This window comes from Acomys minous (genome assembly GCF_964271855.1).
Source record: "Acomys minous genome assembly, chromosome: 2".
In the NCBI taxonomy this organism is placed as follows: Eukaryota; Metazoa; Chordata; class Mammalia; order Rodentia; family Muridae; genus Acomys; species Acomys minous.
This window is the reverse complement of record NC_140484.1, coordinates 133,617,731-133,631,501: the sequence shown is the minus strand read 5'-3', so window position 1 is coordinate 133,631,501 and position 13,771 is coordinate 133,617,731. Positions and strand designations below refer to the sequence as shown.

The window sequence follows — 13,771 nt, the reverse complement described above, 5'->3', positions numbered from 1 at the left end:
CTGACAGCCATGCTTCCTCCCAGGCCTGAGCTTACCCAACACCCTCTGCACGGATTACTTCTCCACGCAGCCTTCCCAGCCTAACAGCCAGCCACCCACCCACCCTAAGAAGCAGTCTCTGATTCCCAGGGCACAGTTGGATCACACACTTTCTCTCACCCCCAAGTCAGACAGGGCCAGGATTCGAGTCCTTTGTGTCTCAAAGGTGACCCAAATGAACAGCTACTAGCTGGATGGACATTTCCCAGTTTGACACCCGGCAGCAGGAACTGAGGTCAGCGGCCTTTCCGGCATGTGTGTTTTCCTTTCTGCTGGTCCCTGATACCCTGACTTCCTAGCACTACCCAGGCCCCAACCACCTGCTCTGAACACACCAGGAAGCATCTCAGCCAATGCCCCACACTTCCAGAAAAGAAGTGAGTCCCAGAGAGAGCAGAGCTCAGCAAGTCCACAGCCTGAGCTCTTGTCTTTCTCTGGCTTGTTACCTGGGAGAACTGAGGGAGGGTGGTCCTTCAGATGGCATTAGAAATGCTGGAACAAACTCCTTGCAAGTGAGCTGGGCCACTTCTGCACTAAGAAACAGGGGTGTTTGGAAACATAGTGTCATATAGCCCTAGCTAGCCCTAGCTAGCTAACCTTACATTTCTTTTTATATTTATTGTTTATATGTATGATGTATATGCTTTTAGGCTTTGAATTTTTTTTCAAACCTACTTTAGTTGGGGTTCTTTAATGTTTATACTTCCCTTCCAACCCACCTACTCTAGATAGGAGAGAAAAGAGGTTAAAAGGAACAGAAGAAATAGACCTTTTTTAGACTCAGTTCCTTGGAGCGATTTCACTGGCATAGTCGGCAGAATTCCAATAGGCCCGTTAAACAGCAAACCAGCAATTCAGCGAAGGTGACTGTAACTGCAGCTGCTGGAACCTGGATCAGCAGCCGGAGCCCAGGGCAGCAGCTGGAACCCAAAACAGCAGCCAGGACCTGGAGCCTCCAAGTGTTTGCTGGACTGGTTCTCTCTAGGAGCGTCTTGAAGTGGAGTGATGAACAGCCAAGACCAAAAAGCCCAGTTTTGGGTGTATATATATATATATATATATATCCTCTCAGAGTCCGTACTTAAGATGTCTGTCACGGGCAAAGACCACGCCCCGGCAAGGGGCGGTTCCTCTTCCAGTGGACAAACATCACCTGTTCTCTCACAAGTCTGTTTTCAGTGGGAAAAACACCGCACAGCCGTACACAAATCTGTTGCACATCCCACATTTGGGATCAAAACAAAAACATGTTTACATCCACTATATATGCTTATGTATGTTTGTAGGGGATTTTTTTCACTTCTTTATTTTTAGGTATATGTGTGCTCTGTCTGCATATAGAGCCTGCATGCCAAAAGAGAACACTGAATCCCACTACAGATGGCTATAAGCCTCCATGCCAGTGCTGGGCGTTGAACCTGGGTCCTCTGGAAGAGCAGCCAGTGCTCTTAACCGCTGAGCCATCTCTCCAGCCCTGCATGTTTGTGCTTCGAGTGTAGCCATACATGCCATGGCACATCCACGGAAAGTCAGAGGACAACCTCAGGTGTTGGTTTTCATCTTCTGCCTTGCTTGAGAAAGGGGCTGGTTGCTCTTCATTACATAGGCCAGGCTAAGCAACTCTCACGCCTCTGGATTCTTCCGTCTCTGCCTCCAATCTTCCTGTGGGAGTGCAGGAATTACAGATGAATGTGTTGCTGTCGTCACCACTGGTGACATAAGATCTGGCCCTTCCACCTGCATGACAAGTGTTTCATCCACTGATCTGTCTCCTCACACCACCTTAAACTTCTGATTCTCCTGCCTCCCCAGTGCTGGGGTCACGGAAACACTACCACATCCAGTTTTTGCTGTCCTGAAATTGAACCCAGAGCCTAGTGTGTGATGGGCAAATCCTAGTCCAAAATGTGGGCTTTATTCTCACTTTACTTTTTATTATTATGAGTGTTTTGCTTGTATGTAGGTCTGTGTACCATTGGTGTGTCTGGTACCTTCAGTAGATGGAAGACGGCATCGGATCCTCTGGAACTAGGCTTACAGACAGTTGTGAGCTGCCCATGAGGGTGCTGGGACTCAAACCTGGGTGCTCTGGAAGAGCAGCCAGTGCTCTAAACCATTGCACTATCTCTCCAGACCCCAAAATATGGGCTTTCAGGCCACAGGCAGTACAGGAAGGCGAGTGTCCTGGTCAGGTTTCTGGATGTTTGGACTCCACAGGCTCAGACAGTTGTCTTCAGAGCAGAGGAAGGGGCAGGGGGGTGGCACATACCCTAATAAACCATTAACTAATACAATGACATCTCTTTACCGAGCAATAGGGACCCACCCTCTGGGAAAGTGTCTGTCCTAGCTCTGCCCCTCAGGGAGGGGGGACCCTTTTCTTCCTGTCAGGCCTGGGGGTCTTAGGGGAAAATAATCATTGTGTTTTTCATTACAAAACTACACAACAAAGCCAGGCGTGGTGGCGCACGCCTTTAATCTCAGCACTCGGGAGGCAGAGGCAGGCGGATCACTATGAGTTCGAGGCCAGCCTGGTCTACAGAGTGAGTCCAGGACAGCCGAGGCTACACAGAGAAACCCTGTCTCGAAAAACCAAACCAAACCAAACCAAACCAAACAAACAAACAAACAAACAAAACTACATAACAGCCCACTGAGAGTGCTCACTAAATAGAGCAGTGATGGCACTCAAGTTTGAAGGCTTAGCCTAGTTCACACACCGTGGGAATAGAGCAGGGCTCCACCTACCCCAAGCCCTGAGACATCCAATGACAAACAGTCTTCACAGCGGGAGGTGGTACAGGAAGAGGCCGGGAGGTATTCATCAACCCTCACCAAGCCAGGGAGCCTTTTGGGTAGCAGTGTACATACTGCAGGTAACATACTGCAAGTAATATACTGCAGGTAACATACTGCAAGTAATATACTGCAGGTAGCATACTGCAAGGGCAGGCCCCAGCTGAGCACACAGCCACTGACCAAGGCCCAGCTTCCTGCACCCAAAGGCATGACAGTACATCTCCTCAGCCTCGGACTCAAATTCCTGCCTACCATCTGCCTCTGTAGGGTCCTCCAGCCTGACCCTGATCTTTTGCAGACTTAATCTGGGTCTGTTGAGCCACGTTCCGTGCTGTTTCCAACATTCACAGAGCAACTCTTGACCTTGTGCTATGATCTTACCAGACCCTGGGCTAGGTTCCCTGTAGTGGATGTAAACATGTTTTTGTTTTGGTCCCAAGTGCGGGATGCGCAACAGACTTGTGTGGGGTGTGGAATTTTCCGCTTGTCAGAGAACAGGTGATGTTTGAAGAGGCGGGGCTTTTTTTTGTTTTGTTTTAGTCTTGGCTGTTCATCACTCCACTTCAAGACGCTCCTAGAAAGAACAGTTCCACAGAACACTTCAAGGCTCTGGGTTCCGGCTGCTGCTCCAGGTTCCAGCAGCTGCGGTTGCAGTCACCTTGGCTGAATTGCCGGTTTGCTGTTTAACGGGTCTATTGGAATCCTGCCGACTACGCCAGTGGAATCGCTCCAAGGAACTGAGTCTAAAAAGGTCTACTTCTGTTTCTATTAACGTCTTTTCTCTCCTATCTAGGATAGGTGGATCGGAAGAGCGGTATAAGCATTAAAGAACCCCAGATAAAGCAGGTTTGAGAAAGTTCAAAGCCTATGGTTCCTCCTCAATTGCACCCTGGTGTCCATGGGCTTCTTGCTGGAGAATGCGGTCAGTGGTCATACCCGCCGAGGCTCGACATTACATGACTACTGTGCCACATGCTACAAGTGGGCCCCATGGATTTCTAGAAGGGGAAGCAGCAGAGTATTATGTGGCCAGCAGGGAGTCAGAGCCATGGAGTAAACCACAACGTTTTGTAGGCCTCAGTCAAATGACAATGTGACCACAGTGAGGCATAAGGTTTCTCTTCCACTCAAGGTGACCCAGCCTAAATCAAAGCTCTGTAAGGCGCCCCCCGGGAACTTCAACTTTTAGGAATTTAAAAGTTGGGAACAAACTGCATATAGCAAACCGATCCTTCAAATCTCTACAGCTTTGAGTAGCAGACTCAGACTCAGAATCTCATTAGGCAGCTAATGTGGGCAGAGAGGGAGTGAGGAGATCAGAGAGAGGCCTCCCTTCCAGCCACAGTCAGTCTCTCAAGTCCTAGGCTGTTTTAATGACTTCTGCCTAGTGCCGTCCACACATGAGACAGAAGGGGCTGGGAGAAAGATAGGAAGAAAAGAATGCCCAGAGAGACGGATGCCGGTCAAGGAGACCCTACCACCCAGGAGGCTACAAAGCAAGAGCATTTCAGCCTTGAAACTGTCCTGTCCTGGGGGATTCATCCATCTGCTACAGCCTGGCCAAAAACAAAAAAAGTAGGACCAGGTAAGACTTCCCCAGGAGCCCTGGGCCACTACAATTCCAGATGCGGCTCCTACCGTCTACCCTCAGATGCTGAGAGGAATGGCCCTGAGAGGTCCTCACAAAACAAAAATGAGGGGAAAGAAGATTAGGTACATAGAAAAAGGGTACAAAATGGATCTCTAACCCCTGCACCCTCCCTGGCCCACTGAGGCCCTAAGCATCATATCCTTGACCTCAGGTGGCCCCTGTGTCTTTGTCTCTTGACTCTGGGAAACGCTGCCAGGTTTCTTGAGTCACCAATACCCTACAGGGCCCCTATGAAGAGCTGGCTCCTGGTGTACTGAGGGCACTGACCTGAGCTCCGTGACAAAGTAGTGAGCAGCTTCCGCAAGGAGCTCAGGTTTTCAGAGGCCCCAGCCTGGACTCCTATTCCAGTTCGTGTCTCCAGGATGCTGACTATAGACCTTAGCTTCCTCAGCAGTAAAAAAAAAAAAAAAAAAAAAAAAAGGTCTGAGAAAGCCAGGGGGCGGGGCAGGAAATTAATCTTCCAGGAGGTGCCCTTCCTAGGACTGGGCCCCCTGGGAGGTGGGTCAAGACTTAATGCAACAGGCCAGTCTGCATACAAAATACCTTTGCAGGCACCCCACCCGCCACTCCAATATCAGAGACCAAGCGGCCCTCCGATCTGCCAGTTATTGCAATGGGGAACCCTTAGGGTAGGACTGGGTTTAAACCTGCTGTCTTCAAAACTTTCCCTGTGCTCAAGGATCTGACTCTAAGCCATGAAAATCCAACTAGTTGGGCTGGAGAGATGGCTCAGAGGTGAAGAGCACTGGCTGCTCTTCCAAAGGTCCTGAGTTCAATTCCCAGCAACCACATGGTGGCTCACAACCATCTGTAATGAGATCTGGTGCCCTCTGTACATGCAGAAAGAACACTGTATACATAATAAATAAATAATTCTTTAAAAAAAAAAAAAAAAGAAACCCAACTAGTCCAAGAAATGGATGGTCCCTAGACAACCACCTTGTCTCTTGGTCTTATTTTGATCACCTAGAAATGGAAATGGCCAAGAAACAGCAGCTTTTACTGCTGTTACGACCATACTTAAGTAATAACTTACTGCACTGAAATGTTAGTGTCATTGAACTAATCAGTTAATATTACATCCCCTACCCGCTACTCTCTCCCAGTGATCTAGGGCAGAATTTTTTTTCTTTTCCTTTCTTTTTTAATTTTCAAGACAAGGTTTCTCTGTGTAGTCCTGGCTGTCCTGGAACTTGTAGACCAGGCTGGCCTCGAACTCAGAGATCCACCTGCCACTGCCTCCTGAGTGCTAGGATTAAAAGGTGTAAATTGTAATTATAGAGCAGGCTTGTCGTTCTGACCTCTGACCCAAAGGATGTAAGAGATTACACGAGAAAGCTGCAGATTATGAGTCTGTGGCCTACACAACTCCTGGTTTCTGTCCTTCAAGGGACATTTGCCTCTTTGAGCAGGGACTGTCCTCCCCAAGAGCCCCAGTTGGAATGCACAGGTCCAGAGGCCTGACTAGGGCGCATGCGTGCATGTGTGTGTATGTGTGTGTGTGTGCGTGCATGCGTGCCTACGTGCGTGCGTGTGGCTGGGGAGGTGTCCTGGTGTCCAGTGAGCTGTAAATCTGAGCTCTGTGGGAAATATGCGTTGGAGGGCACTCTGGAACTCCTTCCCCTCCTCCGCCCCTATTTACTGTCGGACACCTGGGACCTATTCTTAGCATACAGACCCTCTCTAAAACACAAACACCCTCGTGCTATCTGTGGAGGGACTAGGTCTGGCCTGGTAGGCTTGAAAGGAGCTGAGAGGTGAGAGGTGCTGATTGCTACGCAGACCCCCACACGCTATGAGAAGGACATCCTATCAGTCCCCTCTGAAAGAGACAGAGCCCAGAAATCTGAAGCAAGGTAGAGAGCCCTCAAACAGCCCAGTATCCAGCCCAGGCGTCCAAGAGTTAAGACCCACAGCAAAAGGGGGAGGCAGGGTCAGTGGCGGGCAGACGGGCCTGGAGCCCAGGGCCTGCCTCCCCTCCCCCTCCCCTAGGAACAGAGGCCACTTGTTTGGGCATTGGCGGCTGGCTTTGAGCTCAGCCAAGGGAGAGTGGGGTGGCGAGGGAGAGGCCCTAAAGAATGGAAGAGACTCCCCTCCCTCCTGGAGAGCCCTTAGGCCTGGATCATCGTTAGTGCTGGTACTCTGAGCCTCCGCTCCGCTCCGCGGGCCACCTTCCTCTGGGTCTACCTTTCCTTCCTGCAAACTCTGGGCAGGATTCACACTGGCCTGACTCTTGCATTAGCAATCTATCCTTGGGACATGAAGCCAGGCTTGTCATCCCATCCTCAGATGTGGAAAGGGGACACTGAGAAGGATTGGGAGTGACAAAGTCACACAGGGCTCAGTGGCGGTGCTAGAACTCAAGACTCCAGATCCCCAGCTGGTCCTATGCCTGCACCCCGTCTTCACCGACATCCAAGAAAACCTGTCTAAGCTTTGCCGCCGGTACCTGGAACTGAAAACCAGGATGGAAGGCACCACAATAAGCAGGCCAGCAGCATCTGAAGCCCGAAGTCTCAAAGAACATGAGGATTTAGTTGAGAAGTAAACTTGGGGGGGGCGGGTCACATCTCTCAAAAAGCGGACTCTTGATATGTGGGGAGCGTGGCTGGACTCCACGTGACGGTGGCCACCACGTTAGGAGGCCTGACTGTCCAAGTGAAACCTGGGGCATTGGGACCCCAGCCATCAGAGCCTGCCTAAGACATCTCACTTGTGCCCTATTCCAGTGAGCAAACGGCCACTGGGGATCAGGGTCCCCAGGCCAGGGTCTAAATAACCTCCATCCAGGCATGAGTCCCAAGGGTGAGTTCTCTGCACACACACACCCCCTCCCCAGCCCTTGCAGCCACACCCACCCCCTGGTCTTTCCTCCAGGAGGCTACCAGAATCCCCACCGCTGCACAAGCAAGCTCTGCCCTCCCTTTGCAGTCACTTAACTACCAAGGCTCGTGGCAGGCACGCTCTCCTCCCCAGGTCTGCACCTGTCCACACCTGTCTCTGGGTTCTGCTGAGTTTCTTTTACACTGTAATGACAGTGCTAAGATGCTAGGCTTCCCCTAGCAGGATAGTCACGGCTTACAAGTACAAGTATCAAGGTCCCCGGGACCCAACAGCAGTCAAATCCTTATCTGGGCACCCCCCCTCAAATCCAGCCCTGAACCCTCGGAATTCTGAGTCTAGGCATTTGGGGAGGTTTCTCCAGGACACCGGATTTAGAATAGCATAGGGCAGACACTTACTGTGCTGGCTCCTAATCACCCAGCAAGCAAACCTACCCAATGGAGATCTGAGACTAAAAACTCACCCCGCCGCAACAACCGAGCCCCGAGCCCCCCCGTGTCTCTCCCCACCTCCCCCGCCGCCCTTCTACCTCCCTCCCCCTGCTGCACTGCAAGCCCATCCACCCACTCCCAGCCTGACCCCATTCAATGAGCACACCCCTCCTTTCCTGGCAACTGGGCCAGGTAGGCTCTAGAGAAACCATGCCCCCATTAACTGGTGGGGAATTGAGGTGCAGAGGACGGAAGTAGCCTGCCCAAGGTTACCAACGCCCCAGGTGCAGGCTTAACGTCCTACAGCTTTGCGAGGCTGTTAAGAGTGCCCGCGGTCGACTAGGTGGGAACCTTCATTTCTCAAGTTGGTAAACCAAGCTGCCTGACTCCAGTGACTCCGGAGCATGCGAGCCCGAAAGCAGAAGAGCTGAAAGCGAGTGTCCACGAGCTTACCTCCCCTGTCCCTACAGTTGTGGCTGGATGCCTCCATCTCTAGACGCGACCCCACTTCACTCCATCCCCAGGCCGAGAGAGCCCACCAGATGACTCTGGGAAAGGGGAGCAGGGCCTCACCATTCCCTTCTGAGGAATGGGGACAGTGCAGGCCACGACTGACTATTGGGAGGTACCAGCAAGCTCACTGACCTGTTTTGAGCGAAGAGAACTCCACTCGCGGGGGACCCGGGGTCCCGGTACCGTCTGTCACACGCGGCAGCTGCCAACTCGCTGCAGCGGTCCAGGGCGCGCCCACCTCTCCCGGCGCTTCCGCCCGCCCCACGTGACACCCGGGGATGTGAGGGCGGGGACGGGGCAGGGAGCCAGCCGGTCCCGCCTCCAGCCTAGTCCTCAATCCCCTGGACAGACCGGCCCTACAAGGTTTGTGTCTCTCCCTGGCCATTAGCTTGCGAAGGCTTTGAGGCCCATGTCTACCCCGCCCCTGATGAGGTTCCACTGGTCCTTGCCTCAACACCCCTATTCTGGTGAGTCTACCCCTGGAAGAGGAGTCTCTCTCTCTCTCTCTCTCTCTCTCTCTCTCTCTCTCTCTCTCTCTCTCTCTCTCTCTCTCTCTCTCTCTCTCTCTCTCACTCTCTCTCTCCCCCACCCCCACCCCCAGGGAAATGGGGAACAGGACAACCATGGCATGACCAACTTCCCTGGGTGCTCCTGTCCCTTGACCACACCTCCTGGTAGCTTCTCACCTCCTCCCCATACAGATGAAATCCCCAGACTTGGCTAGGCATTTCTGGGTCCTGGGACCAGGCCTTCTTTAGGACCAGCCAAGCCAGAGGCCTTATTTTAGCTGGGCTTCCATTTTTCCATAAGTACAATGGGCATATTTGGAAGAACAGCTCTTAGCAGGGTGGGCCAAAGTTGTCCTGAAAGGAGGAAGTCTTTAATCAGAGAGCTTACTCCATGCCTGGCCCAGTGATGAGCAATTTGTTCTTTTTAATCCTAACAAACAAAAAACCCTCACACTCGCTTAGAGGTAAAAAAAATTATCACCTTAGGCTACAGGCTAGGAAATAGGAGTCTGCAATTTTCAGGGTGCTCGCAAAGTTACTGACCATTATGGGCAAACCTCGAGCTGGAATGTTCCAGGTGACAGGGTCTCCTGTACAGGCCTCTCTCCACTCAAACTGTTCCTCTGGGAAAAACTCGACTCTGAGCCCACCGTGTTTCCACGGGCAGGGCTTTCCAGCAGCGGTGATCAGGGTCAGATCTTGGGGAGTACTTCCAGACCCCCAGTTCTTGTGATACCAAAAATACCAGAGAAGAGCAGGGTCCAAGACCAACTCTGGGCATCCCTTGGGCAATAGAGGCAGCCCAGGCTTCCCTCTACAACTCAGAGCAGCCAGGTGCAATGTAAGTGAGGGCTGGCGCCCGGTCATAGCAGCCTAAGATCTTCAACACTGACCCCCTCTTTGTGCGCTGGAAGTGTGTCTTCACCGGTACCCACTCCCTCTCCCTCCTCTAGTACGCATGGCCCCCACCTCAGTTCTGAGGTCTTCAGCCCTGGTCTCTTGACTTATGGGTCCCTGCCCTTTCTTCTGTGATGACAGGAGCCAGAACGTGCCAGAACAACTATCCATAGCTAGCTTGGACCGGAGAGGGGTATGCCACACAGTAACTAACAACCTGACCTCTAGCCAGACTAGAGGTCTGAAAAGTAAGCAAGGAGGAGCCTTTGTGACCAGCCAAGTCAGTGAGTGGATGGAGAAGAAGACAGGACAGGAAAGGAGGAGGCAGCAACCCCATCCTCCAGTTACACAAGTTGAAATAAGTTGCCTGTAGGGACAAAGGCCCAGTCAGCAGTAATAGTATTAAGGAAAAACAACTGTAGCACTGGCTGGGCAGATGAGAAGCAGGCACAAGCAAGAGCCGGTTGGGGCTGTGTGGTTCGTTTATTGGGGCCATGTCCAGCCAGGCCGCAGCCACCTGAGCAGGAGCCCAGTGCCCCCCCAGAAGGCCGGTGGGAGAAGGGAGAAGTGCGGAAGGCTCGGTGCCCCAGGGCTCGGCCCCAGTCCTGTCTTGGTCCTTGCAGAGGGGCTGTACTCAGGTGAGCGAGGTGTCGTCATCGCTGCCCTCTCCCCCAGCACCGCCTGCTCTCTCTTCACGGCTCTCAGTCACCGCGCTCTCATCGATGTTCTCCAGTGAGTCCGCGTGTTGCACTGACAGCTCCGACAGCGCCAGGCTGGGCAATGGGCTCTGCTCTGGGTGCAGCCACGGCTTGAAATGTGGCTGGTGTTTCTGCTTCCACTCGGGGTATTTGATGCAGGCCTTGTACATCTTCTTCATGGCCTGTAGACCGGCAGAACATTGTTAGGGGTGCCTGGAGGACCACAACCCTCCAACGCCCTCCTGCAGTGCACAGCGGTCCCCAGTGTCCCGACTACGGTCCAGCTTGGAGACCCGGTCCATCAGTCCACCAGCCGTCACCCAGCATTAGCTTGGCCCCTGCTCTACTCCTCTAAACTGCCCACCCCTCCCCCCGCCATATCCCAGAGCACACAGCCACTTACCTTGGGAGCCAGGAATTGAGATGATTTATTCACCACCCACTTGGGTAAAGAGCCTATGGGGCAGGGAAAGACCAGGAGCAAAAGGCAGCCTTAGGCACCCAGCCCCACCCACCACCAGCCATCCTCCCTTCACAGGGAGGGCACCCCCTTTTCACTCCTTCTCAATGAAGTTTCCAAATCCCTCAAGCTCCCCTCTGCCCGCCACCCACTGTCTCTCAGCTGAGCTCCAGCTACAGAGAAGAAAACAAGCAGCCTGTAGGCCCCAGCCTATCACCTCCCTTCCCTCACATTGATAACCCAGGACTGTCCCTGGTGCTCAGCCTCTCTCCTGCCTGTCCTGCTGGGCCCCCTTAAGGCTAGCAGTCCAGCCGAGCCTGACCTGGAATCCACAGCCCAGTGCGCGCGCTCTCTCTCGCGCTCTCGCTCTCTCTCTCTCTCTCTCTCTCTCTCTCTCTCTCTCTCTCTCTCTCTCTCTCTCTCACCTGCTGTGTATATTCAACACATTCATTGTGGGCCAAGGAGCCCTGACTAATGAATGCCACCTGAGGTATAACCAATCATTCCATATTCACTGTGAAGCTCAGCCTGGGGACTCCAGACAGGAACTCACTGTCTGGTGTCTCAGCACGGACTGGTGTTCCGCTGGAGGGGAATGGGCCCCACCAACAGGGAGTAGGCCCTTACACTAGGCATCAGGGACAGATGAAGAGTCATTCATCACTTGATGCATCCCTGGAGCGCTGAGGAAGGAGGAGAGGGGTGGGGCAGCTAGCAGAGGACAGCAGGAGGCATTTTAAGCAGCTGAGTCCGGGGAAGTGATATATTGTTTTATTTCCTCTAGTAGCTGGTTTGGACAAAGTGGTTGAGTTCCAAAAGAGTGACAGTCAGAGGGTGAAGAGGTAAGAACCGAGGGCGGAGGATGGGAGCTCGTGCCTGCAGTCCCCGGCACTCAGAGGAAGGCAGGTGGTTGTTGAGTTCAGGGCCAGCCTGGGCTACAGAGTGAGTCAGAAGAAAGGGAGGGAGGGAGGGAGACTAAGCACTGGATATGGGAGCCGACAAGGAGAAGCCCCAGCTAACTAGCAGGTGCTGGGGGGTGGGGGGGGGTGGGGGGGGGCAGGGGGCGGAGTGACCAGAAAGCAAGCTGTTGATCTGAAGAAAGGGTGGGTCTAGGAAGTGCAATGGGGGTGTGTGTGTGTGGTGGGGGGAGGAGGGGATTCACAGTTGAATACGAGTCTCCTGAGAAAGATGTCTAGGAGGCTGACAGAGATGAGTGCTCAGCTGTCGTGGCAGTGAGGTGCAAGGGCAGCCTTGGAAAACCCAGGCCTCTGGGATGTGGCTGAAGGAGACAGGGCCGGAGCAGGTCCAAGCTAGGAATGCCAGCACCAGGAAGACAGCTGCAAGCTCCTGGGAGGAGCAGTGGCTCCCTCGTAGGTCCATCCCTTTCAAACCACCAACTTTGGGTAGAGGTAACCCCCGGTGCTAAATGACTCCTAACAGATGGTGTTCAGGTGGCCTGCCTGGCAGGTCAAGTTCACTCCCTGGACAGGGAAGGAGACTGTTGATGGGCTTGCAGGGCCAAGCCCTCACCTTTGGGGTCCACTTGGGCCAGGTAGGTGATGACGCAGCTCTTGGGCCCCGTGCTCTGGATGAGGTAGCCCGTCTGGATGGACACAGCTCGGACCAAGTCTTTCCGAGGTGGGTATTTCTGAGGATGGAAGGCAACCGGGAGGTGAGACTTAGATAGGGACAAACGGAATGTCCAGGAGTTCAGGTAAGTCCCACCACAGGATCCTGCTCCCCTACCTGTAGGCCAGCCTTATCCCAAGGGCCAGTCAAACACAACGGTTCATCCCACCCTCTCATCACAGAGACGGCCCACACGGTCCTTTCCCTGAGCTATGTGACAGACACTACAGGGAAGTCATTATCCCCCAGGCCTGCCTAAAGTCACTGTGACAGCCACAGCCCAGCCCTGCCATTCATCATTCTGCACGCCCAGGGAGGGAGGGCAGGCCAACTCACAGGATGTTTCACTGAGTAGTTCATAATGATGTAATCGGCGCCCATGGGGAGCCAGGAGCGGAGGGTGATGACATCACGGTTCTTCAGGGGCTTGGGACACCTCCCTGTAGATAGAGGGCAAGGAACAGTTCAGCCAGGCTGTTGGCCCATCTTCCTGTAAGGAAGGGTATGATAGAGGCCAGAGACATGGGGACCCTATTAACTGCCAGCCCTCCCCATGCAGACAGGTATCCCCAGGAAGGACACAGCATAACCCTTGTCTGCACTGTCTCTGCCTGCCCTGTCCCTCAGGGCCTCCCACAGCCCTTACCTTATTGCTCTGACTTGTCTCTCTATGTGAATATAGTTGAAAGACATACTGTGATCACACGTGCATGCAAATGTGTCTCTGTGGCATGTGGCTACAGGTTGTATGCACGACTGGGGATGCATGTTTTTGTGTATGGTGTCTTTGTAAGTGTGTGTGTGTGTGTGTGTCAGAGTATGTGAGCATGCCCGTGGAAAGGGCAGCTCTCCATCTCAGCATGCAGGTCTCTGAGCAGTGACCACAGGGAGGGAAAGTTAGAGGTGCTTTGGTGGGAGGTGGGGATGGAGGCCGAGAGGGTGGGGAGTCTTGTTCTGTGCCTGCTCACAAGAGTAATATCCTACGTCAGCGTTGACAGTCAAGCGGGCGATGTCGAAAGTCTCAATGACATTACTGTCCCACTTCTTCCGGTATTCTATGTCATGCAGGACGTCGTAGAGCGTCTCAGCTGGCACATCACAGCACTCCATCCTGCACTGCAGACAGACATGGGTCGTCAGGGCCACACAGGCACGGAGGAAAGAGAAGGCAGAGAAGAGGAGCCACTGAGGCTGGCATGGACTTACTTCTTACCACAAGCCTGGTTTAGCTCCCCAGAAACCTCTGGTGCCAAGGGACAGTCAGCCCCCCACCCCCACCCCCCAGCTCAGCCTAGTCTCCT

The 13,771-nt window shown here is 53.3% G+C and overlaps 2 protein-coding genes across 2 annotated transcripts in view; both read right to left on the bottom strand.

Annotated features, from left to right (window-relative positions):
* Positions 1-8,557, bottom strand: part of ARAP1 (ArfGAP with RhoGAP domain, ankyrin repeat and PH domain 1) — a 63,669-nt gene extending 55,112 nt beyond the window's left edge. Inside the window, exon 1 of the mRNA XM_084772938.1 lies at positions 8,410-8,557. The gene's annotated coding sequence lies outside the window, so the exon portion shown is untranslated. The remainder of the gene's footprint in view (positions 1-8,409) is intronic.
* A 1,590-nt stretch (positions 8,558-10,147) lies between these two features.
* Positions 10,148-13,771, bottom strand: part of STARD10 (StAR related lipid transfer domain containing 10) — a 32,464-nt gene continuing 28,840 nt past the window's right edge. The window contains exons 4-8 of the mRNA XM_084772949.1: positions 13,439-13,586; positions 12,807-12,910; positions 12,372-12,489; positions 10,785-10,837; positions 10,148-10,563 (exon numbers count right to left, since the gene is read on the bottom strand). Coding sequence (XP_084629075.1) covers positions 10,318-10,563; positions 10,785-10,837; positions 12,372-12,489; positions 12,807-12,910; positions 13,439-13,586 — 669 coding nt within the window. The 3' untranslated portion in view covers positions 10,148-10,317. The remainder of the gene's footprint in view (positions 10,564-10,784; positions 10,838-12,371; positions 12,490-12,806; positions 12,911-13,438; positions 13,587-13,771) is intronic.